This window comes from Colletotrichum tamarilloi (genome assembly GCF_030869305.1).
Source record: "Colletotrichum tamarilloi strain Tom-12 chromosome Unknown Scaffold_1.1, whole genome shotgun sequence".
Classification (NCBI taxonomy): domain Eukaryota; kingdom Fungi; phylum Ascomycota; class Sordariomycetes; order Glomerellales; family Glomerellaceae; genus Colletotrichum; species Colletotrichum tamarilloi.
Window position 1 is genome coordinate 1,420,739 of NW_026849384.1, and position 25,707 is coordinate 1,446,445.

The window sequence follows — 25,707 nt, forward strand, 5'->3', positions numbered from 1 at the left end:
AGCAAAACCTGCTTTTACAACGCCTTGACAACGCTACGTTCATCGAACAAATCCTTCAATACCCCCTGAACACAAAACTCCCGGTCTAGTGGCGCCATCGCGTACGTCGACTCGAAAGCGTAGATACTGAGCTGCCCAAAGAACGGCCGTAGGATCTTGCCCACGAGCTCGTCCTTTCTATCAATGCTCACTTCATCATTGATGCCGCCAGGTCCAAGCAGTGGTCGTCTATGGGAGCTGCTCGTGGCCAAGTGCGCCGCAGGGTTGCTACCCAGCGAAGAGCTGACACCCATAGTGCCAAGCTCCTCTGCAAGCTCATCGACAAGTGCAACAGGCTGATAGTTGCTGGATCGATACACAGCGTCAATGGTGTCCGTGACGAAGAGCCACTCATGAAGCTGGAAGTCATCCGGCGCAACGCAAATGAGCAGGTCTAGCAACTTGCAGGCTTGTAGGATAGAGATGTTGTTGTAGGTATCAGATGCGGTGCTGTGATCGGCAGCCACGACAGACGCGATGGCTGCATGAAGTTCGGCGTTGATAATCGGCCATAGCATAGCCAGGTGGATAGCACTGGTCTTCAGCACAAGTGCGCGGACAAGCATGAAGATCTCCGCTCTTGTTGTAGAGGAAGGCGAGGACGTCGCCGTGGCGCCGAGAAGCTCCACTACTTTGTCAGTGATGATGGGAAGCTCTGTGACAAATGCGTCCTCCGTAGCTGCGAGGACTAGCGACGCAGTGCGACGAAGGTTGAGCTGCGTCTTCCGATCTGCCTCCAATCGAGCGGAAGTGGCACCAACACCAAACACGATGCCGGCCGTGGTGGGCGGAGTCATGCGGGTCAGCAGCTCAGGCATACGTTCCTTGTCACTGACGGTCCATTGTCTAAGCAACGGCAACCAGTCGCTTCGGACGAGCTCAATGCTTGAGCTGAAGAACCGAGCATCGTTGAACGCGTCTCCAACGTCCTTCTTCCACGTTTTTTGGTTATTGGGTAGCCTGGACAGTTCTTGTAGTAAGACAAGTGTGTTCTTGGACACAGTATCAGGGAATGCCTTCGCTCTGAAAGCTGGATTGATGACATTTGTTGAAATTGTACCGGCTGCGGACAGCACACGGTCCGTTTCGACTAGGATCTTGGGAAGGTTCGGCACGATTGAGGCCAAGATTGCGATCACATCCTCGGCTCTATCGAGGACACTGACCAGCACAATCGTGGGGGCGCGGCGAACACCGTCGCGGTTCTTTTCTGACTTGTCGTTTGGGGCCGTATCTGAGAACGTCAGGGGCTTGGTTGTGAAGATCGCCGTTAGGAGCCGGAGGAATAGATCCTGTCCTATTTGTTAGTATGTTCTCTATAGCATGTGTTAAGGTAATAATGCTTACCCCAAGCTCGCGTCTCATCTTCCGCTGCTCCCCGAAATTGGTGTTGTCGACCTTTTCGCCCAGGATAGCCGCGAACTCCAACAGACTTGGTAGTGTCTGTCTGTGTGGGAAAGGATTTGTGAGCAGATCACGCAGGAACGCCATGCAGTCGAGCCAAATCTCGTCCATTGCGTCGTCCTCCAGCGAGCGGGCATATTCAACCAAGAATGTGACAAGGTCAATGTCTTGGAGAGATGTTGTCAACGTTGATTTTCTTGAAGCGTCCAATGCCCCGGGGTTCGTTCTGCTGTAAATAGCATTGAAGATGGCAGGGATAGTGTGCTTTGGTCGTGAACCATCCAACGCTGGTAAGAGGTTGAATACTTCGGATTGCGGTACAGGTGTTGTGATATTGATAGAGCCCCGCCAGATTTCGATGACTGTCTCGAGACACTCCAAGGTCTCTGCTGTGAAAAGGTGCTCTAGCAGTCGTCTTGCCCGGTTTCTCATTCGAAGAGATGTGTAGTTGAAAGACGAAACAGATGTCAAGTCCTGAGCATTGATATCGCCCCCTTGGCCCCAGGACCAAATTGTGAAGCAAATGCGAACAGCATCTGCGAACGCAAGGTGCACCGTGAGTCTATCATTTGCGGTGGCACTCCGCGCTTGTGGGGCATCCGAGGTGAAGACACCGGATACCATGGTGCCAAAGAATCCCGATGGCTGCTGATCCGGACCCTTCACAACTTGCGTTCTGGCCTCTTCAATCAGAAGTCGCTCGTGTGCCCGGGCCAGTACTTGCTCCAAAGCGTTGAGTAACGAGATCAGTGTAGACTCTGGCGCATTCCGGTCATCCTTCTTTGAATTGCCGTTGTCTCGGAATATGGATTGTAAGTCACTGAAAGTGTTGGAGACTTGTCTACATAAAGTCTCCACAAGAGGAATGAGAACCTGGAAGATGGTGTCGGAGTAGAACGGTAAGCATTCCGTCAAGAAGCTGACCCAACTGTCGAGAACACTGCGACTGCTGGGAGAGCTTAAGCCAGCCTGGAGACACTTGAGCAAGTTGGGAGGCGGTGACGTCGGCTTGGCCTCTGACTGTGTCGATACTCTAAGGCTCTTGCTCGGTTCAAGACTCAGCTTTCTCTTCTCCGATGACGGAGAAGCAGGTACATCGGAAATGATGATGTCTCGGAGTTTCAGTGCATCGAACACGACGTCCAGCAGAAGAACCTGAACATAGGGGTCGGGTCCAGCGAGCGATTGGAGGAGACGCTCGATGAGAACATTCTCGAGATGGAGGCTTCCCAGGGGTTCCGCATAGGGGTTCAGGAGAATTTGGTGCATGACGGTCAAGGCATAGCGATGAAGTTGAGTTGCTCGGACTCGGATGGTTTCGTCTGCAGGTTCGTTGTTGCCAGCGATGCACCGTAGACAAACGTGGATGAATACCTCTTGCATTGAGATGTCACCTTCATGACCAGCTGTTACGGGTTAGCATCAGGTACCTTCAGTCAGGATTTCCTACTTACTCATCTGCGCGACATCCGGATGCCCGCCATCCACGGTGATCGTTGTAGAAGCCAAAACAGCCCAGATCACGTCTGGCGCCCATCGGAAAACATTCGACAGAGTTCTCAGGTAGTAAAGGCAAAGATCCAGATCGTCTTCAGCCGTGAACGTCGTTGAATTGGTCGAAGTTGATGCCGATCCAATTTCGTTACTCGCTCTAAGGGATTTTAATGCAGAAAACTTCCTCACGAAAAGCAAGAAGAGTCTATCGTCGTCAGTAAACACTCTGGGTCAATGCCTCTAAAGACGGGCAAACCTACTTATCGATACCAACCAAACTATTCAGCCATCCCTTGACAGTCATGAACAACTGGGTTCGTTCATCCAAAAGGGCATCGAGCATGAGAAAGAGAGGTCGCGTCAACATGACATCGTAGTTCTCTGACCCAGCCAGCCGGATCTGTGGAGGCTTCTCGGTCATGGGTGTTTTTGAACCTCGCCTTTCAGCACTGGAATCCTGCAACGTATGAGACCAAAGCACGCTGAACCTGCGGCCAGCATCGGCGGGACGTGATGCGAAGGACCCCTGAACGTCATTCTCGATAATGAGGCTGGCCAAGGCAGCCTCTATATCTCGATTATGTGATGTGAGAGCAGTCTGAAGCTGCCACAATGATCTAACAGTCTCGACGTGGTACTTTGGTTCTGAAGCTGACAGAAACTCCCAAGCTTGTTGGACGAGTGGCGTGACAAGTTCGGTTAGGTTTGGCACCTCTATGCGCTCTGCAGAGTAAAGATGGGCGGAGAGGTACAGAATTGAGTTGAAGGAGGTGAAAGATAATGTGCTTGTGTGATTCAAACGCTCGTGAAGACAAGAGAGGAGGGACGTCGTGTCAAGCTGGTACGTAGTCGGCACTTTGAGTAGTAGGGCGGTCAGAATCCTCCCTTTGGCGCCTAGTTCGGACCCTGCTTCGGGGTTCTTCAATCCTTCGCAGACCAGCAAGCCGGACTTTTGCAACAGCAATTCTCCAACCTCGATAGGCGAGAGTGGAACATGGACGGCATCGAGATTTCCTTGCTCGTTGATATAGAATGCCTTGATTCGTTTCAAAAGTTCGACGGCAGGAAGTGAGGCCAGAACACCAGCCTCCATTGTCCTCTTGGACTTGCTGCCATCTGAAGACGGGAAGGCTCGATCCGGAATAAGGTCCAACACAGCTAGAGCAATGTGCAATGCCTCGTCGGCAGTCTTTTGCGACGACTTTATGGGAGAGTTCTGCTGTCTTTCTCTCGTGTCCTCTAGCATGCAGATAATCGAGAGAGCTGTAAGAGGCGCATGAATAGTGATCATTTCCTCCTCGCGGACATTGAAGTTTGCCAGGATGAAATTGACCAAATCCAACTTGTCGAGCCGTTCTTTTTCTGCAAGGTTTCCTGGTCCTATAGCCTGCGCTAAGAGACTGACAATCTCGCCGTAAATCAGACCGCTCTCGACACCATCGAAGAAAACGCTGGCGCTGCGGAAGACTTCGTTGAAGTCAGCTTTGCTGGGTGCATGGTCTCTGTACTGCCGGACGCTGTTGACAATCGGAAGGAAAACCTCAGGAACTACCAGCCCGCCAATTTCCCATCGATCCATGAGCGACAAGCATATTCTGTAAGGTCTCGCTCTCTCTGCTGGGCTCGAATCGCGGTCGACATTGATCATGCTCAATAGCGCCCTGGTTAAAGGCTGGAGCCCATGGTCTTCAAAGTAACTCGTCTTAGACGCAAAGTAGGAGTTATGATGGTCCGTGGAAGATGGAGACTCGATACCGCTCTCACTTTCCCCGGGTCCAGGGTCCGGGCCTAGGAACCATGCCCAAAGCCTTCGGTTAAGACTCATATCTCTCCGGATGACAACACCAGCCGCCGCACGCAAAAGAAGCTCCAAGTCGCCTGGTTTGACATTCGTCTGCAACACCTTGGAGTGCAAGGGAAGGTGGGTGACCAAGAGATCTAGGAATCCTCGCTGGATGAGGAGTTGCTCGTCTGCAAGCCCAGCAGCAAAGCAACGTAAAAGCAATCCAGGTTCTGGAGAGGTGACCATGTGTGCGAGTTTTGCCGAATGCTCGTCTTCCTGGACGCCATTCTTGCCTGGTTTCCCTGGTAAAGAGGTTTCGCCTAATTTGGGCAGGTTCCTCACAAGGTATGCTAGCGCCCCAGCTCTCCGACTTGATCCTGTGATAGAGGCCAAGAAGAAGCATTGCCAGAAAAAGTCATCTCCTGATGAATGTGGTCCATCCAATTCGTCGCTGCCTGCGGGTCGGATCGCGGTCTTGAAGCTCTCCATCAATCGCAACGTTCGTTCAAAGTCCTCGCTAGTTTCGTCCTCGAGGCCAGGTAAAAGGGCCAGAACAACTGATTTCATGGCTGGCCGAAGAGACCGGGGGTCTATGTCTAAAAAGTGGCGTTCAAGAATGTCGAGAAAGGGGGATCGGACGGATAGAGAGGCAAACGAAAGAGTCGACGCCAGGCCAGGGAAGTACAATGGTAAATCTTTGGATAGCCCATCAGTGCCTATGGTTGCGAATATGTAGCTGTAGACTTCGAGTGCTTTTTGGTGCACGCCGGACGGGAGGGAGGGGTTGAGACATTGCGACAGGCGTTTCGCGACGATGGCTTTCGAAGGGATAGTCGTGACCGACGGGTGTCGGGCTTGCAGTGCCTGATGAGTACGATCAGTCTCTCGTCGTTTTGGACATCGGTTCGCCATCGTGAAAAAGACTCTTACCTTGAGGAGGCGATTCAGGAAGGAAATGTAGTCAGCCCATTCCTGTAAGGCCGTTTCAAACAGAGTAAGGGCCCTTTCAACACCAGAGGCGTATTTGCGGTAATGCTTGTCCTTGGTCGGTGCTTCCTCTGTCACATTGAATCAATACATAAAGTCTTCCCAAATTCAAAGACAAATCGCTTACCAGCTCCGAGCTGGTTTCTCCATTGACGAGGAAGAGGAGACTCGCGGCCTGAGCTCTCTGGGGAGACAGACCGACGGCCAGAGCCAGGCTCAAGGGCCATGATTGCTGAGAATGGGCGTTGATTGAACGAGTGAGTACATCAGTCTGTTCTTATGGTCTTGTAAGGACGGTATCGCATCGCTGCCTAGCCTTGGAGAATCAAGCTGGCGTCGGTAGTCGTCGCATGCAGTGATCGTGAACAGGGTTTAAAGAGCCCAGTATTGCTTGAGCTCGAAAGGCTACCATGTCTCCTTCCAGACGACAGGTGTACAGTGGGGTGGCACCCTGACAGCTCCCAAGCTTCCCATTGGGCAGACTAGTTTAGCGACCGTTCTCGCCTGGCGAGGCTGGCACAACACTCTCCATCAACGCCGAGATAGGACAAAGCGCAACGTCATTGAGCATTGGATTTGGGGTGCACCTAGAAATTGTGGGCTGTATGCGTTCTGTCGCTTTTCCACCTTGATTGGACACTCCACCACTGAGCCTCACGATATGAGACACATCTTTCAGCACTAGAGCCAAAACACTTGATGGAAACTGGTATATTGCGCCCGGTCATATCAGTTACTAGGTAGTGTGCATGCATAATGATCTGGTCGACAGTATGGTTCAGTCCCTGCCTTCCTTGGCTTGGTTCTTGATCATTCTTGAGATTCCCCTGCATTTTTACCAAGTGCACACACAACCTCGTGCAGCAAACGGCATTACTTTTATCTAGATAATCAGCTGCCAGTGTATTGCATCTGCTGAAGTAAGCTGTCAAAGTCCGGAATGTTTTCTCCGGCAAGGGAGTTTCCGCTCGGCCATGGGATTTGCAAATTCCCATGTTGCTCCCTCCTCTGGGGGCATTTGGCCTAGCTCCGGTCCCAGGTCAGGCGAGCAAGTGGGCCGAGACAGGCTCTGATTAGCGGACCGTTCCCACTAAGGCACTTTACGAAGAGGCTGCCGCACCACTAGATCTCGGCGGCCCCTCCTACGCATCATCAGCAGGTCTGCGCTAACTTGGGACGATTTTCGTCCTTATCCCATCGGGTTCCTCTTTCGCTCCTCTTCCCGTGCCGTCTTTAAACCTCACGTTCTCAACTTACCAGCCTACCTTTACCCTAGGTGAGGTCTCGAATGCCAGTCATGGCCTCTTGAACCTGGTTGGCGACCCAAATTCCAGATAAAGTCAAGAATCTACTCTACTTCTAGGTAGTCTGCAACATCGCCGCGCTTCTTCCCACTTCCCGACCACCTAGCTGAAATGCTCCCGCCATCGCAATCATGGGCGAGGACCACGAAAACGGCCCCAGCGAGGAGCAACCTCCCCCTCTGCCTCCACGGCCGTCGATGGAATCGAACGACTCGATAGATTCGAGAATGGCCATGGCAGCCGCGACTACCGCCATTACACCTCTCGATATCCAGACCCTGTCTTTCCCAGATGGTTCGCGCGGCACTTTCTCGACCACAGGCAGCAGGGCCGTTTCAACCCCAGTACAGTCCTCGAGCGGACAAGCTACTCCAACGAGGACGCTGGGTGAGGGCGAAGATTCTATGAGTATCGCCAGCTTCTCCCCGACCCTGCGGCCGCCCAACGACATCGCAAGCCTATTGATGGGGGAGTTCAATAAGAGAAGTCCGGCATGGAACCTCCTCAGGTCGCAATCGGCAACTGTGCCACCCTTCGAAACCTTAAGGATGGATAACATAACCCGTAATCTGGCTGGGTTCGAGCACGAGTTCGACGGCCTACCCGACGAGGCCGACACGAGTTTCAAAGACGAAGATCGAGTCACCATGTGGAAGGCAAAGTTGAAGCACTACATGATCCTTTCATCGGCGGGCAAACCCATCTACAGTCGTCACGGAGACCTGGGGCTGATCAACTCGTCCATGGGTGTCATTCAAACCCTCATATCTTTTTATGAAGGGGCTAAGAACCCCTTGTCCGGCTTCACCGCTGGAACTACGCGATTTGTTGTTGCAACGCAAGGGCCCCTCTACTTCGTGGCCATCAGTCGGCTCGGCGAAAGTGACTCGCAGCTACGAGCGCAACTCGAGGCTCTGTACATGCAGATCCTGTCGACACTGACCTTGCCCACGCTGAAAAACATCTTTGTCCATCGACCATCGTCCGATCTTCGAAAACCACTCGAAGGAACTGAGCCCCTGATTTCGTCCCTTGCCGATAATTTCACGAAAGGCTCCCCATCAGCACTGCTTGGCGCCTTGGAGTGTCTCAAGCTGCGCAAGTCCCAGAGACATGCCATCAACAATGCCTTCCTCAAGCAGAGGACAGACAAGCTTCTGTACGGCTTGATTGTAGCCGGTGGTAAACTGGTCAGTGTTATTCGTCCGCGTCGCCACTCTCTGCACCCAAGCGACCTCCAACTCATTTTCAATATGCTATTCGAATCGGGTGGCATCAAAGCCGGCGGCGGAGAAAATTGGATTCCCCTGTGCTTGCCGGCCTTCAACAATCGCGGCTACCTGTACATGTACGTCAGCTTCTTCGACGGTGTCGACGGCGAGCAAGCCACGGGGCAAGAGGCGCCGGTACACAAGGATGAAGAACTCGCCATCATCCTCATCAGCCCGGACAAGGAGTCCTTCTTTGAGCTTAAGCAAATGCGTGATAACGTCGCGGCTTCTCTGGCCAAGTCGGGCCATCTCTCACTTATACAGACCGCGGCGCGTGCTGGACGGCCAAAAACCACAGACATTGCTCCTGGTGGTCAAATATCGCACTTCCTCTACAAGTCCCGTGCGAACGTGCAGTTCAGCATGTCCGCCCTCGACCCCGTATTCTCCTCCCTGATGGCCCGTCGCCGCCTCATGGGCCTATATCATCAACTGCACGCTGCCGTCCACGCGAAACACTCCCATATGCGTGTTCTACATTCCGTCTCCGAGGATGCTACTTCTTTAGCCTGGATTACACCAATATTCGAATTTTACTGCGTAGCCGGCCCCAACGTGAGCCGTGCCGTACTTACCCAAGGCGCCAACAAAGTTATCCAGTGGGCCCGTCGCGAGGAGGAACGGGTCTTCATTATTGGCGGAGGCGTATTCTGATCCAGAGAGAAACGAGTTGACCCCTTGAATATTCGGGTACGGCTCATGCGCTTGGACTGATTAGCTATTAGCTATTAGGAATTACAGGAGCTGACCCTCAGTGGCCATGCTGACTGAGAGAGAAAGATTCTCTCGACAAGCTACTTGGGTATCAATACAAAGATGACTCTGCAGTCAAAGCCATCTATATCGTGGTCCACCACGCCTCTGGGATCTTTGTGAGCCGAACAGTCGCCAGCGTCGAACGTGATTCACACTCCGCCACCGCTGTGATATCAGCCTCGATTCGATCCATGCCCTTCCTGTCCGAGTCCGCTTCCAACTTTTTTCCACAAGAGCCGCTCGATGACTCCCTGCCCATGACAGCAGCAGCAGCAGCAGCAGAACCCAACTCTCTATCCTCTTGCCACTCCGCCAGCTCAACCGCAAACCCCAACTCATCGCCACAGATCCGACACCTCGCCCTCCCCTTCCCCTTCCCCTTCCTGTCCTCCTTCTCCCTGCCCTTCCCGCCGAATAGCCGACGCAGCAAATCGACCGACCGCGCCGCGAACCCGGCCATCTTCCTCCTCCGGCGTCCACGCTTCTGGCGACACCCACCGCTCTGGTGGCACCACGGCACCTTGGGCAGCACCAGGAGCTCCTCCTTCTCAGCCTCTTTCTTTTCCTTCTTCGCCTTCCTCTCTTCTTTGCCCTTCTTCAGCTCGGGCGGGAACACGCCAACGGGATCAATCGGCGTCGGAGGCGAACGCCGAGGAGCCTCGGGTTGAAGAAAGATACCGGGAGCATCGTGGCCTCCATTCCTACTGCCCCCTCGTCGCCCATTCATCCATCGAGCGTCGCCGCCCCACGGACTACCAGACAACAACGCCACGGAGTCTCTCTTCTTCCTCTTCTTGTTCATCTTCTTCTGCTGCTTCTCCACCTCCTTCTGCCGAATCTCCTTCTCCTTCTTACGCTTCTCCGTCTCCATCTCCTCGGCCTTCTTCTTCTCCTCCTCGGAGGGCGCGGTACTGCTCTCCCCCTCCTCATCAAACTCCCTCACCAACTTGCGGACCGTCATCATCACCTCGGTCCGCTCTTCACCACCACCGCCCGACTCGGACGAGTAAACCGACGACAATGACTGCGGTGACACAGACAAAGACGTCTTGTCATCGAGAGGGTCACCCGCGTCGGCAATATCCGCCATGACGCTATCCTTGCGCTCTATGGTGTCATCCGCATCCACGCCATTGCCGGCGCGACGATCCTTGACGATGTACTTTGGTTTATATTCCAGGTGGAAGAGTTGGTCCCCGTCAAGACAAGTATGGTGCCCCGCCGCGGAAGACGAACGCGACGACGAGAGGTGTTGAGTCGGATTCTCGAAGAAGGAAGGATGTTGGATGACCAGCGGGAGACGGTCTAGAGGTGACCTGAGGTCCTTCATCTCTGACAGGGAGGAGATCATTGTCGGGCTTTTTTTGGGATTGTTTTGTTGGAGTCAGAGAAGGGGAATGATAATGTCAATGGAATGGTTTTTCTGGGCTACGCTCCGAGTCCGGTCGGCGAGGCTTGATGGAGCTTGGTAGTGATATTTCCCGTAGAACCGTCGGAGGAGCTGATGTTTAAGGCTGATTCAGCTACAGCTGGATGTTGATGTAGCTATATGTGGAGCCGAGGAAGCTGTCGATAGGAGTTGGATAGTAAAGCCGATGATGAAGCTATTGACGAAGTTACCGATATGCCCGATGGTGAGGCTGATGTAGCTACAGGTATAGCTAGGTGTAGCTATTGGTGAAACGAATGGCAATGCGTAGCGAATGTTCAAGTCTAGAGACGACTTTTCGATTTGTATCACGATAGTTTCTAACGAGTGTCGGTTGAACGAGCGGTATGGTGGAGGACCTTAACGAATGTGCGATGGTCGCGTGGACAGTATGTACCGAGGAAACCTTCACATCAATAGATTCCCGTGGGGATAGCTCGGTTTTGTGATGGCCGGGCATGAAGCCATGAGAACCTTCATGGTCAATCAGCCCCTCCGTCATGTATCCCGAACATGGCCATACATGATACGGTAAGGTCAGCATCATGATGCAAGCCCTCCAATTCTCGCTTAGCGCCTCCTAATCACAACGAAATGTGTTAAATCATATTGCATTTTATTCATTCTGTGAACCTGACCCTGATCTGGTCAAGCCACTTCACGATATCTCGTTCTCAACAAACCCGCCATCACCTATTACGTCCCAACCAACCGCACGTATCATCTACTCTAGCCCGGGTCCATCACTTCGCTCATACCCCTCCAAAAAACAGCTATAAGTCTTTTTCCCAAAGAGTTGATGTTCTTGAGAATCAAAAGCAAGAAACGCACCCAATGACGATAATAATGACTCCAACATTTTCTCCTTGACAGTTAAGAACTGAATTCGCTTTCGTTTCGCCGGCCCTTGACACAGATGGAGACAGCTTGCCGGACCCATCTCTTCATCTTCCTTCGTACTTGCTTCGAATGACCCGGGGTGGCCGTGGCCCATTCACTATGTACAACTGTCGCGTCAGAGTTCTTCGAGCCGGCCAGACCGGTTGGTTGGGGTCGCCTGCCAATGTGCTTGTTTGCACGCTCTCGAAGGTTAAAACATGATTTGGTGATGCGAAGTCTGAGATTCGACAGCTTTTTCTTGAGGATCCTCGGCCGGAAAAAAGTCAAATCAGAGCTGAAGCTTCGAGAATCGCTGAGGTCAAATCCATCAGTGGACGCACTCAACCTATAGAGGTTCGTGTCAACTGGGTGCGCCAGAGGGATGTCACGTTCATGCAGGTGCCCATCTCTGGAGTACCTTGCTGTTGGAGAGACACGGGCCGGTAGATTTTCCCCATCACTTGGTGTGAGCTGTACATATCGTCTTCCTTTTCGCCGGTAAGCCATGCTGCCTTGACGTTCCTCATGGAGCACTGGGGTGAAAAAGTCCTTGGCTTGGTGAGCCGGTAAGTCGGCAAGTATGCTCTGTTTGACACTGGAGCGACGTCTGACTGTGCCGGTCTGGTCTTCCGGGATTGTTTCCACATCCAAGGCCAGTCGAGACGCTTTGAGTCGAAGTTTTCGCTTCGATGGGCTTGGAACCACAGTCACCTTCATTTTCGGACTCGGTGCATCATGATCCGCCGGTTTGTGCTCTCTTTTGGGTTGGATGACTTCGAGCTCAATGCTAGCTCGGAAAGACTCATGGTCTTCCACATCGGAATGTGCAGTAATTCTAGGACTCGACCGTGGAGTTGCAAGGATTTCGAGCTGAAAGGGTGAAAACTTGACTGGAAATCGCAAATCGTCCCCAGATGCCCCTGACACTCGCCTCAGTTGAGCTTGCGCTTCCTTGGGGAGGGAGGGCAATGCCTTCATCAAGTGCGGGACACTGCTGCTTGTACTCAAGAAACGGTTCGTAGGACTTGGCGTCGAGGAGAGGAGAAGATTGTCCGCTTTGGAGGCTGGTGGCGCTGTATGACTTCGGAGACTTGCTGTGCTGATTCGAGCAAGCGCTCGGTTCCTGCGATGGCCTCTGAAGAAAGGCCTCCACTGAAGGTCAGGATGGGTTGCGCCATTTGCGGCAGACTCATTCACCATATTTTCCCCCTCCAGGGGGTGATGATGCTCCATTTCAGCTTTGAGATCTTTCGGCTCATCTACATCGACCTCGTGAAGTCCAGTCGAGTCTTCATCCTTGCTCATGAACGGTGACTTGGCAATACGCTCGAATGACGAGACCAATGCCGCAAGGTCGGATAGGCCAGGTTCAACCGAATGGCGTAAACTCGAGCGGAGAAGCGCCGCGAGGCCACTGTGAGACGGGGCTCTTCTGGATAGCCAATCCCGATTCAACAGCTCTAGTTGCAACGTACTGGGTTCGTTGGGGCCTGGGATGGTTTCGTCCGCACTCTTGAAATGGGATTCAGACAGTGCCTCCGTTGCATGTTCCACAGCGGGATGGGAAGCATCAGCGTCCGCTTTCGTTGTGTGGCCTTCATTCCCTTGCTCATGGCCTCGAGACGGATTAGCATAGCCTTCCGCATTTTCTTCATCGTCGATTTCGTTACGTCCGATGTTTTGAGGCTTTGGAGTCGTTTGAGATCGCTGGAAAGCCGCAGTATCGACGGTCTGTGAACAAGGTACAAACATGTTCAAATCGTTATCAACGTCGACAGGACGAGAAGCCGATGTCCCATCAACTTCGAACGGAAATTGTTCCAGCGTCGGAGGGGCGGTTCTAGAGCTCAAGCGCTGTGAAGGTAACGTTTCGATGTCATTGGCAGGTTTCTTGTCCAAGGCTCGACAGTCATCACCGGACGAATCGCTAGAGTCCTTCACAGATATGTCGATGACAGCATCCAGACGAGCCTTCGTTTCGTCTCGAAGCACTAAGGCTCTGATAAGGCTCGATGCTCGCTGAGGAATCGGAGCTAAAGGCAGCGCCAAGGTAGAATCCCGAGGATCTGTTTGGCGTTCCGGGGTTTCAAAAGCTTCGGTGTAGTCGTAGTAGAAAGATCCTGCGGGGCGAATTGTGCGTGACAGATTGGGTTCCGAGTTTGAGGGTGATCTGTAGTACATCTCAATGACCGAAGTCAGGCTTGAGGATCTCGCACTATGATCCGTGGATGGTCGTCGTGGTCTGCTCGCAAGCTCGTTACCCCACGGGTTATGGTACCCACGATACCCAAGAGCGGATCCAGTGGGCGACACGAAAGAGCTGGAATGCGGTAGAGACGGCATGGATTGGTTGATGCCGCCGCGAAACGCATTGGGAGGGCCAAATCGTTGCGGTTGTGGAAAGGTTGGCTTATACGAGCCATGCACAGTCCTCTGATAACTAATGAGCTCCTGTTACGCTACGCTTTGTGGAGGGCCATGAGTGCTTACATATGAGATTCGATCTATTTCGACCATCCTACTGTAGTCAACAAGTCCATTCTCCGTAAGAGCCGGCGAAGATGGCCGAACGCCAGGGCGTTTCAGTCGAGTTGGGTAGGGAAACGGGGAGCGTGGTCGTTGCAAGATGCCGCTGCTCGAATGGCTTTGGAGAGTACCAGATGACTTGTTACTGGACAATTTCCGAGAACCACATGTGGTCAGGGAGTACGAACGCTGGTACGGCCCATCGATTTTGGGGGAGAATGAGCTGGAGAAGGAGGACGGAGGGCCTTCTGAGCCATACATGGAGATGATTTCTGAATTGGTGTCTCTGTCCGAGCTGTTCCATCGGCGGCCGGCTCCAGAGATGGTACGATGGCTGGCACGAGACTCAGATCTGAAGATTGTGTTAACATCGAGTCCGGTCCGTGATCTTGCGCATTGGTGTGTTGTAGCCGCTGGAGCTATTGGCTTGATGCTGAAGATGCCTATGTCGCCTGTTTCCGTTGTGGTCTTGAGCATGCTCTCAAGAGGACCGGGCGACGGAAGTAAACTAGCATTCTCGTTCACGCTTCTCAACGGTCGACGCGGCAGACCATATCCAATGGGTGGTCGAGCATGGGACTTGTAGCTGCTGCGAAGCGAGCCATGGCTGGCGGAGCGACGTTGAGCGTGAATGTTCTCCATTCGGAGAGACTTTGACCAGGTCGTGGCACGGGTAGATGGTAAAATGAAGTATCTCTACTTAACAGACACAGCAAAATCGTCGGTCACTGAAAGAGAGATCCTAAAGAGTCGACATGAAGCTATGTTGAGGCCGGCAGGCTGGCATGTTTGGGCATTGTGTCGAGCAAACATTTTTGGCAGAGTCGGCAGCGGAGTGGACGTCAGTTGACCTTGACTCCTTTGCGAAGTCAAAATAGGAAGGGACGACGATGCCGTCAACGCAGGTATGCTCATCTGGTTCGCCATCGCAAGAGAGCACCTACCTCGCGATGATTTGAACCCACAAGGAAGGCACTCCTCCAAGTACGTCCCTCATCTTGTCTTATAGGGAGCCTCCTTCCCCAGTCTTATTTGTATGGAGGAGGAGAAGGCCTTTGCTTAAAACTGCAACGTGAAAAGTCGCGTTCTCAGAGGATTCGGCTCAAATTTAGACATGATCGTGGCTAGCGAGATGAGATGTTGAAAGGGAAGGCGATTCAGCCTGCTATTCGAGTCCATCTGGAACCATAGACCTTCTCTTGCCAGTCCTGCAAGCAAACCTACCTTCTAGTTGAGGCCGGCAAAAGTAAGAAGACAGAACTAAACCTAGAAGCTTACATTAGACATTCATCGTCATGTGCCATCCGTGCACAATGTGTACTGCGTAGATGAAGTTTCCAGGCCTGAGGACGACAGAGAAACGACCATACAGGCTTTGGACTGTCTATTTGTAGATTGTACGCATCTAAACTCATGAAAATCGAAGGGGTGATGAACAGTTGAGTCGCTGAACCTGGCAATTTTGAGGGCACGATGACTTGATTAAGGTAGGCTTGCCCTGTAGTGGCACTTGCCTGTTTAGGTAATCATCTTGAGGATCAGTAGGTTCATGTGGTGAGCAATTTCCTGGGCGAAATTCGACAGACCGATGCGAATAGAACACTATGCTCATGTTCTTTGCTGGGTAAGGTAGATAAATGACATCTGTCCTTTTCGCTTTTCAGCCTCATTGATCGTTGAACGAATCAGTGACGCGACAAATAGTTCGCGAGACAATATACGGAAATTGGAATACGATGCCGACGACGGCGCTCCAGCCAGCATGTGTCTTGTCTAACCATTTACTTAGCACAAACCATGAGACGGATTCTTAAAGCTTCTTCGACAAAACCCCACTCGCGGCGGAGCGGCCGGGTCGGAGGCAAAGATGAGATGGAGAGTTTGGGGCGACACGGAGCATGTCAGCCGCTGCGCTGTTCGGGACACGGTTCCACTTTGTAGGCGGCGAAGCAAAGGGGCAGGACGGAGTAGCATTCTGGGAGTTCTTCCGTAGAGGCGAAATAACGAAATGCGTTTGCCGATGTGAGTGTTCCTGTTCGAGTTCATGGGTTTCCAAGTGCCTATCTCTTCTTCTGAATAGATATGCCGTTGCTTGAAAGTGTTGCCGTGGTTGCCGGCAACGCCCAACTCAAACCCCACAGCAAGTCCAGATGCAGTATCGCAGGTGCGATTATGGTTTGCGTCGATAATTTCCATGTTGGACCCTGGAAATGAGGCTGGGAGGTTTGACCACGGTATCCAGTAGAGCAGCGTGTGTCGTGAGCAATAATGGGTGGCTGGAGCTTCTCGCAGCAGCCACCTCCACTCTTTTGTCGGACTGCGAGTCGAAGCACCAAATAAGAAGCTGCCGAAACTGGCCAGATCTGGTTTAGTGATCCGCTCCACGGTAGCATTGCCGATGGATCTCGAGCCGGCAGGGCAGCTTGGCGGGTGGTGGAGACGTTAGAATCCCACGACCAGATCCAATGGCAAGAGGGTGATCCTTGTGCTGGAACGGACAAGCTTGCAACCCCAAATGTACCGAAGAGCTTGTTGTAACTTGTACACGGCAAAACGTGGAAATGTGTCCTTTGGGACGTTAGGAAACCTTGCCGCCCTCCAAGACATACGGACCCCATTGTTGGCTGTGTCTGCGTTGCATTCCTTTCGCCATAGAGGAAGGACCAAGAGACACAAACGGGAAAGGAATGAGACCACCACCACCACCACCACATACTTCCGTCGCAATTGAACCAACCCGAGCCTGGCGCGCACTGAGCTGGTCCGGGCTGGAACTGGGAGGACATGGGATGGAGGTCGTAGAGAAGACGTGTCTGGCCTGCCTCAAGGTCCATGGTGCCTGTGCCATCGCCAGTGCTTGTGCCATGTTGAAAGCCATTCCTCCATCAACGATGTCCTATCTGTCTCAGACCCGCCCAGGCATAAGGTGGAACGCAAGGAAAGGGGGGCTGTCATAGACAATGACCTCCGAGCGCATTTGCCCCCCGGCTTGAGGCTCTCAGCCTCGGAAGACTGCTGACAATCGGATCGTGGAGCTCTAGCAACTTCTTCATGCACTGGCGGAGACTTGAGAGGGGACTTTGGTGTAGGCAGAAATAAGCGTAATGCCAATGTAGAAGGCCCAGGTACACAACGATGGCAAACTGAGCTTACGGGTACTCTCCACGGCAAAAAAGGATAGCCGTTCCTACCTTAGCTCAGCTTCACTTTCAAACCGCCGCTGGTCAGCCTGGCTTGATTATCAATTCACCGTAAGTTGGTGTTCCTAGCGGTCGAACGGTGGGGGGAGTGCCTGGAAGGGAGGGGAGTGAAAGCGAGTTTGCCCCTCACAACCGCAAGGTACCTTGGGAGGCACGGGCTCGCCTGTGGATTGGGGTAAGTATACTCTTGGCCGGCTAATGTACTTCTCCTGCATGATTACGGTTGAAAAGACTTACAGGAACTTAGCCCAAAAAGAGGAGAGGGGCGTTCCCCCATCCACTCATCCACCACAGACACTGCAGCCGCCTGAGTGAATGCATGAGCTGACGGGCGGTTCCTGGAAAAAGGGACACCTGTTCTCAATTGCCCTTTAGAAATCCGGAATCTTTCTCCAGAACCTCTTCCACCCTCTACTTAAGACCAAAGCCTTCCCCATTCACTCCGGTCTGAAGTTAGACTTGACAGCCTCGCCTTCTCCACGAGTGTACTTTTTTCTTTCTTTCTTCACTGTTCATTCTTCAGATCAAAGAAAGGTAAGCTTCCTCTCAACATTCTACTCACTCCCCAAGCTATCACCAAGCTTCATCGAGCGCATGAGGTAGCAACAGACGGTCGCCACCACCGCAAAATCTACACAGCTCTGCCTCTTCTGAAGCTGGACAGAGGCCCCAATCCTTCTTTCTACGATTTGTCTACCATCAAGACTCTCCGCAATAGCATCACCAATCGCTCGTACCAAAGCTAACATTTCTCCTACTCGCAAGATCAAGATGTTCTGCAAGCGTGTTGCCCTTGGCCTTTTGGCCGCCGCTGCTGCGGTTTCCGCCTCCGATGTTGCCCAGTTGAAGAAGGATGACTTCGCCGACTTCATCAAGACCAACGACCTCGTCCTCGCTGAGTGTGAGTCCCCCCCCCCCCCCCCCCCCCCCCCCCCCCCCCCCCCCACTCACAGAAACAACACTCGTCCGCCCTCCCTACTCCCCCCCCTCGGCGCCTCCCACCCCCCCCCACCCCCCCCCCACCGCCCTGGGGCCCCCCCCCCCCCCCCAAATTGCCTAGCTACCCTCGAGTCGAATAAATACTGATCGTGGACGTCCAGTCTTCGCTCCCTGGTGCGGTCACTGCAAGGCTCTCGCTCCCGAGTACGAGGAGGCTGCCACCTCCCTTAAGGAGAAGAACATCAAGCTTGTCAAGGTCGACTGCACTGAGGAGTCCGATCTCTGCCAGGAGTACGGCGTTGAGGGCTACCCCACCCTCAAGGTCTTCCGCGGCCCCGACAACGTATCTCCCTACTCTGGCCAGCGCAAGGCTGCTGCCATCACCTCCTACATGGTGAAGCAGTCCCTGCCCGCCGTCTCCATCCTCACCAAGGACACCCTTGAGGAGTTCAAGACCGCCGACAAGGTCGTTCTCGTCGCCTACATCGACGCCGCTGACAAGGCCTCCAACGAGACCTTCACCAAGGTCGCCGAGAAGCTCCGCGACACCTACCTCTTCGGTGGCGTCAACGACGCCGCTGTTGCTGAGGCTGAGGGCATCAAGGCCCCTGCCATCGTCCTCTACAAGTCTTTCGATGAGGGCAAGGCCACCTTCACTGAGAAGTTCGACGCTGAGGCCATTGAGACCTTTGCCCAGACCGCCGCCACTCCCTTGATCGGTGAGGTCGGCCCCGAGACCTACTCCGGCTACATGTCCGCTGGCCTTCCCCTCGCCTACATCTTCGCCGAGACCCCCGAGGAGCGTGAGGAGCTTGGCGCTGCCCTGAAGCCCATCGCTGAGAAGTACCGCGGCAAGATCAACTTCGCTACCATCGACGCCAAGGCGTTCGGTGCTCACGCCGGCAACCTCAACCTCGCCACCGACAAGTTCCCCTCTTTCGCCATCCAGGAGACCGTCAAGAACCAGAAGTTCCCCTTTGACCAGGAGAAGAAGATCACCCACGATGAGATCGCCAAGTTCGTTGAGGAGTTCTCTTCCGGCAAGATGGAGCCCAGCATCAAGTCCGAGCCCATCCCTGAGTCCAACGACGGCCCCGTCACTGTCGTTGTCGCCAAGAACTACGAGCAGGTTGTCCTTGATGACAAGAAGGATGTCCTGATTGAGTTCTACGCCCCCTGGTGTGGTCACTGCAAGGCTCTGGCCCCCAAGTACGAGGAGCTTGGTGAGCTGTACCAGAAGTCTGAGTTCAAGGACAAGGTCGTCATCGCCAAGGTTGACGCTACTGCCAACGACGTTCCCGATGAGATCCAGGGATTCCCCACCATCAAGCTCTACCCCGCAGGCAACAAGGATGCTGCCGTCACCTACTCCGGCTCCCGCTCCATTGAGGACCTCATCGAGTTCGTCAAGGAGAACGGCAAGTACAAGGCCGAGGTCTCTGTCAAGGAGGAGGGCGCCGAGGAGAGCCAGGCCGCCCCTGCTGCCACCGAGAAGGAGGCTGAGAAGGCCAAGGAGACCGAGAAGGCCAAGGAGGATGCTCACGACGAGTTGTAAAAGAATTCTGGGTTCACTACGAAATGACACTTTGGGACGTCCCATGGGATAGGGACTATATACCTCTTGCGCGTTAGGTCGACTCTTTGCATTATGGTCTGCGGGTAAATTAACGTTATGAAATTCGAGCACATGTCTAAACTTCTTATTTCTACTGCGTGAATCGTGACCTGAAGCCTTGGTAACTCTACTTGGCTTTTGACGGTTCCATGAATTAATCTATTGTCTGTTGACTTGGCCTGGGGAACCACAGAGCAACACGACCTAAGGACCGTGAGGCGCGCATTACACCGACCTTACAATGGCTAAAAGGTAGTCTTATACCAAGAATTCCGCCCTACTCCCTGGATGTCCTGGTTTACAGGCTCCTCAGCATAGCCTTCTTTTACGCCGCAACTTCCGATACTATTTTGCCCTTGGCCTTCACAGGAATGTCTCATTCCAGCAAGACTCGATCGTTCTCGTTCATTACACACAGAAGTCCCCTTCTGGAAGATTTGCCTTATCAATGGCTGCAGTAAGATTGACGTCCCTTGACAATTGAGGTGATAGCCGTCACCAAGAGGCAATGGTTCAAATGTCCAGCGAAAAGTCACTCGCTCCACCGAGCTTCCTCGCCCTTTGCTCGGCAGTGTGTTGAGGCGTGGTATTGGCCATAGATTGACAGGGGTTAGGTTGTGCGAAATGGAGACTTTGAGCCGTAGTGAACATACTGCTACCAAAGATTCTCCGTGTGCCAGTCTTTTATGCTGATCGTGGTGAAGCATCACAAGAGCTCCGGGGAGAAGGGAAAGGACGTGTGCCTTGGAGGGTTGGAGTAGCGTTTTCGCTACGCCTTTTTGCCTTTCTTGAAGACGAGCCACGTTGGAGGCATATGGTCTAGATGCGAAGCGGTAGCGGCTCTTGAGGTGTCGTACACACACTCTGGTCGTTTCATAACGTCAATCTGTAGCTCATTGAATCGATGTGTTAGCCTCCAAGTATCTTAATGTGATGCGCATATGCTCTCTGTATATCTGCGTTTAGATGATCCGGGGCCACACAGGAAGCTTTTCTTACCCTCTTAGCTTTTGACTCTGGTATGCTTACAAGTTTAGAGCAGCTAATCACACTCGTTACCGTCCATTTGGTTTGCTGCGGACGTACGTACTCGAGATCATAGAGTGAGGCAGAGGGATACGGTAAATTAGATTATCAGGTATTCTCTGCGTGAGCTTTCATTAAGGTGCTTCAAGTCGTATTCGCTTCGCCAATTTTTCCATGTGAAACCCAGACAACGTGAAAGTCAAGATATGGATACGAGAGAGCAGGGCAGAAAGGAGTGGAACTACAGGTCTTATGCTTCAAGCTGCGCCAGCCCGTCACGATTCAAGTGTCGGGTTACTCACGAATACCAATCCACATTAAGATTCGAATGGCGCAAGTTCAATGAGAGATGGCAGGGTGAGTGTTCAATGCTGTTCGTCATTGTTGGAACATCAAGATTGATTTCAAAGAAGAAGGAAGAATGGAAGACAATTGCTCATCGTATTTATTTGAGGGAGGGCATCTGAACACACTGGGCCAGAGCCTTATATCCGAAGGCGGTAGACTTGAAGTCGAGATGAGCTATTAACATCATGGAAAGGTCGCTCCTTGACATGGCCATTCTCAGATTCTCGGCTGCCGTCAGCTCGGGTGGCTGTCTCGGTTGTACCTTGAGCTTGAGCGAGCGGCTTGGTGAACACGACCCCGACTGTAAAGAGAAGTCACTCTCAGGGGACACGTTTAGACACGTACTTGCAGAAACTCCCACGCCCTACAAGCATATTGTTACAGTCTTTGATATACACGAGCTCCTCGACCTCGATCTCCACGGCATGTTTCGTAAACCATACCACTGAATCGAAGGAACCTCACGCAGGAAAGAGTAAGAAATCGGACGTTGTTTGGAATATTCCGGTCGTAACCATTGTGCTGTGCTGCTTTTTTTGTGCTGACTTCGCCTCGAAAAACCTCACCGTTCCATTACCACGGCGTCCCCCTCTGCATCTCGCGTCCTCGTTACACTCACGTCCTCCTTGCCCCCCTTTAAACGCTGCGATATCTCGTTTACTTCCTCTTGCGCTCGATGGCGTCCATCTTCTCTTCCAATACCTCGACGTACTTGGTCACGCGCTGAACGGCGGCCTGGAGTGCCTGAAGTAATCCAGTCTGGTTAGCTCATTGATTGTGGAATCATGTAGGGTCTGCAGTAGCGATGATTGGCATTGTTGGGACTTTGAGAGAGCAGGAGAAGCGAGGATGGTCGCGCCGCGTTGTAGCGAGACCACACCGGGGAGCGTTCCGGTGCAGCGCACAAGACAGTCAATGACGCCACAACCAGCACTGCTAAGGATGTAGGAGAGGACAGGTTGATTGATGCGAAAAGCCTTGAGGGGTAGGCAAGAAGGTAGATAGTGAGATGTAATGACGCACGTAAATGTCCTCTGTCAGGAGCTCGTTGGAGGTCTTGTATTCTTGGAGGATGTAGGAGTATACACCGGCGCCGGCGAGGGAGCTGCCGAGGAAGAAACCGAACAGACTATTTGAGGTTTGATTCGTTAGCAAAGACATCATCATCTCTCTCCATATGGTCATGAAGTGGTGGCCGGCATCCTAAAACCCTCACGAGACCTAATTGGCCTCGTGGACGAGATGCAGGACAGCTGCCTCCGGAGCAGAGAAGCTCAAGACATACCCTCCACGGAAAGCACCGACGGGTTTCCGGGCCGGCAGGGGCGCGGCGACGGCGTCGCGCAGGGGAGATGAGGTCTGGAAGTTGCGGGCGGCGCGGAGAGGGAGGCCGGAGGCGCGGGGGAGGGCGCGGGTGACGATGCGGGAGGCCATTGTGGTTTTCGGGTGATGTCGTGCGTGGAGCTCGGTTAAAGAGGGAGGATGGTTGCTCTGTCGGCGGGAGGAATGGAAGGCGACCCGGTCGGAATTGGACGCGGAGTGTGGAAATGAGGAGGGGAGGGAGCTCGGTCGGCTTGCGCGTTGGTGATGTTGTGTTTTGTGGTGGTGGTGGTAGAAGTTATGGGGTTTGGAGATGGCGTAGACCAGGTTCGATGAGGTCGGTCGGGTCGGTGCTTTGGGGGCGAGGTGCGGTTAACTTGGGCGGGAACGTGGAAGCTCTGTCCCAGCCGTGTTACGTCGTTTACCTCTCTACGGCGGCGCTGCGGCGCTGCACGGCTGCAGTGAGGTACTTCAGTCAGGTACCGCCTCCGCCTGCGCCGGACCAGCGAGAGCACAGAGGGCGGGATTAGCCGGGACGCCATTAAGAGTATCCTATTGGCCAGAATGGCGCGGTCGACCAGCCGGCTTTTGCTGGGGATTGTCTGGGACTCTGGGGAGTGGCTTCATGATCCACTGAAGGGGGTTCGGGAATGCGGCTCATGGGCGCATTCGGCACTTGTCGGCTTCTGAGCGTATGAAAACTTGTCACGGCGTTAGAATCCTTTTCAAAGTTGGTTGAATTATTAATTTGTTACTCATTGTGTACCTGAGTGTCAATTGCTTGAATATAAATAACGTATTAGTTACCGAGGTCTCAACCTACAACCTGGGGAAGCTCTCCGCTAGGTGCTCGTCTGTAACCAACACATTCTCATTGGCCAATAATTAGCCACTCAACGTCGTCTCTTCTGATTCGCTACAAAAAAGTTCAGGCGCAGAGACTCCAGAACCCAGAGAGCTCCAAGTCAAACCACCACACTCCTCCACCCTCTCCAAAAACCCTGCCGTAACATCTCCAACCTCGAAATGAATAATTTTGGTGTCTACGAGCTCGCCAGCAGCAAAGTCACAAACGCCCCGGGATGGGCTTACGTTCCCGATACAGGCCTTAACCCGGCCGCCGCCGCCCTCCAGCCCGCGAACCGTAAGCGCGCCGCTCGAAGCAAGGCGAACCCAACCGCCTCAGACCTCACCGTCCGCCAAGAAGCCAAGATCCGCAAGGAACTCGAGCAGCTGGACCGCGACGGTGGTCGTGATGCCTCGATACCCATCCCGGCCAAGGCCTCGAGAGGTACGTCTGTCCCCATCACCCCATGCCTCCCACTACGCTGTAGGGCGCGGACGTAGTGAAGCGCAAAGCGACAGCCAAACTAACGACGATTTAACGGAATCACAGGCCAGAACAAGAGCACGCCAGCAATTCGCAAAATCCTCCAGTCCCAAAAGACCTTCCACAACCACTGCGACGACCACCTCGCCCTCCTCTCGCACGCCGGAAACACGCCCGCGCCGCACCTGAACCAGCACACAGCCAAACCGGCCAACAAACCGCCCCATCCGAACCAGCACACCAAGCGCAACGCCGCCAAGCGCTCCAAGACATCGACGCCAAAGACGCCAGCGGAACCGGAAGACGTCGAGATGACGCCCGCGCCGGCAGCAGAAGCGCAAGAGGACTCGGCGACGGCGACAGACCCGGTGCTGAAGCCCTACGATAAACCGGGACCGGCGCCGCATCCTGGCGACGATGATCCGCTGCTCGTGTCGCGGGTGCCTGCGATGCCGACGGACGAGGAGCTCAAGTGGCTGCTTTCGCGGCCGATGCTGAGTTTCTGGGACGCGAGGGCCGAGTGGGGCGACGACGATACGCGGTATCCCGAGCGGAGTTTCTGCGAGGTGTGCGGGTATTGGGGCCGGGTGAAGTGTATGAAGTGCGGGACGAGGGTTTGCGCTTTGGATTGTCTTGAGACGCATCGGGAGGAGTGTTTTACGAGGTACGGCATTTGAGAGCATCAAGGACTTGTTGGCTGTTTTAGCAAAGCTTGCTGGTGAATATGCCGCTGTCGTTGACACCTTGCGATTATATTTTGGATATGGGATAAGCATGGACGGTGAACGGTTAGGCGTTATGATACCCCCCTTTTGTCAAGTTTGTTTTACAAGGATGGAAAAAGATGATTTGAATTGGATGGCTTTGATCGCCAACGGGTCTGGATTCAAGACAAACGTCCCCTATGAGGAATTTGTACAGATGCGAATGTGTTTGTTACAAGCGCGTTGTATATATATATACGGTTGAAGATGTTGCCCTTGAAAAAGGGCAGACAAACTCCGATCCCAGAACCCTGTTCATCAAAATCATGAAGCCACGGCACAGAAGATGCCCGCAGCAAGAAAGAAAAAACGAGGCATATCAACTGATAGAAACAGCCTCTGTGAGAAGAAAGTAAGGAGAAAAGAGAGAGAGATAACACATCAGACACGACCAAAGCATCCCCTCATCCACCGCCCAGAACAACGCAAAAGCTGAAGCGCACATTCGAAGTTTTCTCTTACAAGTCGTCCATGCTGAACGAGTTCTTGAGCGTAAACTCCACGTCGCCGACCGTCGCGCCGCCGGCGCACACTGCGCGGAGGCTGCCGGTTGGGCACTTGTCGCGAGCGGCGCGGACGCACTGCTCCCACTTTGTCTTTGAGATGGTGATCTGCGCGCCCTCGACGGTAGTCTTGAGGCTGAAGCGGGCGGAGCCGGCTTGGCCGACGGTGGTGGAGGGGTTTCCGTGGCAGGCGTCGACGGAGCCCGAAATACCGCCGCAGATGGCGAGTTCTGCTGCATTTTGGTCATGGAAGACGATGTGACTGAGCGTGGTGTTAGTCAAAAAGTTTCTTTCGTAGTTTGAAGTTGATGGGTGAAAGGTGCTTGATGTGTTTTCGGTGGAAGAGAGGAGAGGATGTAGTGGAAAGGGTTCTTGTGTAAGTCAGATTGGAAGGAAACGTACGCGTTGCGGTCGACGCAGGTGGCTTCCACCATGGCGGCCGGGTTCACGGGCTCCTGCATGCGCATGCTGAGGACCTCAAAGTGCTGCTGGGGCACGGTGAAGCGGGGCCAGTTGTGTCTTCCGGCCGGGGCGGCGAGGGCCGCGGTGGCTGTGAGGAGGAGGACAAAGGTCTGGATGAGCGTGGAGAACATGGTTGCGGTTGTTGCGAGTAGGTAGTTTGATAGGATGAGTGAGAGAGGATTTTGGTGTAAGTGAAATTTGGAGGTTTTGATCGCTTTCAGTCGTGGATATGGGATGACTGGAAGAAGAGTTTCGTTTCGGAGAGTTCGTTTTATTTGAGGGATGAGTAGATCGATACGTTGTAGGTTGAGAGTGATCTTTGGGGTAG

The 25,707-nt window shown here is 53.4% G+C and overlaps 9 protein-coding genes across 9 annotated transcripts; 3 read left to right on the forward strand and 6 right to left on the reverse strand.

The window, feature by feature from the left end:
• Positions 1–14: 14 nt before the first annotated feature.
• On the reverse strand, positions 15–5,934 carry CTAM01_00470 (uncharacterized protein; the record flags this gene model as incomplete). Its single annotated transcript, XM_060516521.1, has 6 exons — positions 15–1,331; positions 1,387–2,849; positions 2,898–3,142; positions 3,198–5,584; positions 5,651–5,778; positions 5,835–5,934. The coding sequence occupies 6 exons, from the start codon at positions 5,932–5,934 to the stop codon at positions 15–17; spliced, it is 5,640 nt and encodes a 1,879-aa protein (XP_060389147.1).
• A 1,208-nt stretch (positions 5,935–7,142) lies between these two features.
• CTAM01_00471 (vacuolar fusion protein MON1) lies at positions 7,143–8,936 on the forward strand (the record flags this gene model as incomplete). Its single annotated transcript, XM_060516522.1, has 1 exon — positions 7,143–8,936. The coding sequence occupies one exon, from the start codon at positions 7,143–7,145 to the stop codon at positions 8,934–8,936; it is 1,794 nt and encodes a 597-aa protein (XP_060389148.1).
• A 184-nt stretch (positions 8,937–9,120) lies between these two features.
• On the reverse strand, positions 9,121–10,389 carry CTAM01_00472 (uncharacterized protein; the record flags this gene model as incomplete). The annotated part of the gene is made up of 1 exon (XM_060516523.1): positions 9,121–10,389. The coding sequence occupies one exon, from the start codon at positions 10,387–10,389 to the stop codon at positions 9,121–9,123; it is 1,269 nt and encodes a 422-aa protein (XP_060389149.1).
• A 951-nt stretch (positions 10,390–11,340) lies between these two features.
• On the reverse strand, positions 11,341–14,514 carry CTAM01_00473 (uncharacterized protein; the record flags this gene model as incomplete). The annotated part of the gene is made up of 2 exons (XM_060516524.1): positions 11,341–13,755; positions 13,837–14,514. The coding sequence occupies 2 exons, from the start codon at positions 14,512–14,514 to the stop codon at positions 11,341–11,343; spliced, it is 3,093 nt and encodes a 1,030-aa protein (XP_060389150.1).
• A 1,143-nt stretch (positions 14,515–15,657) lies between these two features.
• On the reverse strand, positions 15,658–16,738 carry CTAM01_00474 (uncharacterized protein; the record flags this gene model as incomplete). The annotated part of the gene is made up of 2 exons (XM_060516525.1): positions 15,658–16,294; positions 16,482–16,738. The coding sequence occupies 2 exons, from the start codon at positions 16,736–16,738 to the stop codon at positions 15,658–15,660; spliced, it is 894 nt and encodes a 297-aa protein (XP_060389151.1).
• Positions 16,739–17,843: 1,105 nt separating this feature from the next.
• CTAM01_00475 (protein disulfide-isomerase) lies at positions 17,844–19,566 on the forward strand (the record flags this gene model as incomplete). Its single annotated transcript, XM_060516526.1, has 2 exons — positions 17,844–17,973; positions 18,173–19,566. 2 exons carry the CDS (start codon positions 17,844–17,846, stop codon positions 19,564–19,566), a joined length of 1,524 nt encoding a protein of 507 aa, XP_060389152.1.
• A 2,091-nt stretch (positions 19,567–21,657) lies between these two features.
• Positions 21,658–22,434, reverse strand: CTAM01_00476 (uncharacterized protein; the record flags this gene model as incomplete). The annotated part of the gene is made up of 3 exons (XM_060516527.1): positions 21,658–21,744; positions 22,024–22,129; positions 22,286–22,434. The coding sequence occupies 3 exons, from the start codon at positions 22,432–22,434 to the stop codon at positions 21,658–21,660; spliced, it is 342 nt and encodes a 113-aa protein (XP_060389153.1).
• A 912-nt stretch (positions 22,435–23,346) lies between these two features.
• Positions 23,347–24,327, forward strand: CTAM01_00477 (HIT zinc finger; the record flags this gene model as incomplete). The annotated part of the gene is made up of 2 exons (XM_060516528.1): positions 23,347–23,611; positions 23,717–24,327. The coding sequence occupies 2 exons, from the start codon at positions 23,347–23,349 to the stop codon at positions 24,325–24,327; spliced, it is 876 nt and encodes a 291-aa protein (XP_060389154.1).
• A 545-nt stretch (positions 24,328–24,872) lies between these two features.
• CTAM01_00478 (uncharacterized protein) lies at positions 24,873–25,510 on the reverse strand (the record flags this gene model as incomplete). The annotated part of the gene is made up of 2 exons (XM_060516529.1): positions 24,873–25,179; positions 25,320–25,510. The coding sequence occupies 2 exons, from the start codon at positions 25,508–25,510 to the stop codon at positions 24,873–24,875; spliced, it is 498 nt and encodes a 165-aa protein (XP_060389155.1).
• Positions 25,511–25,707: the final 197 nt, after the last annotated feature.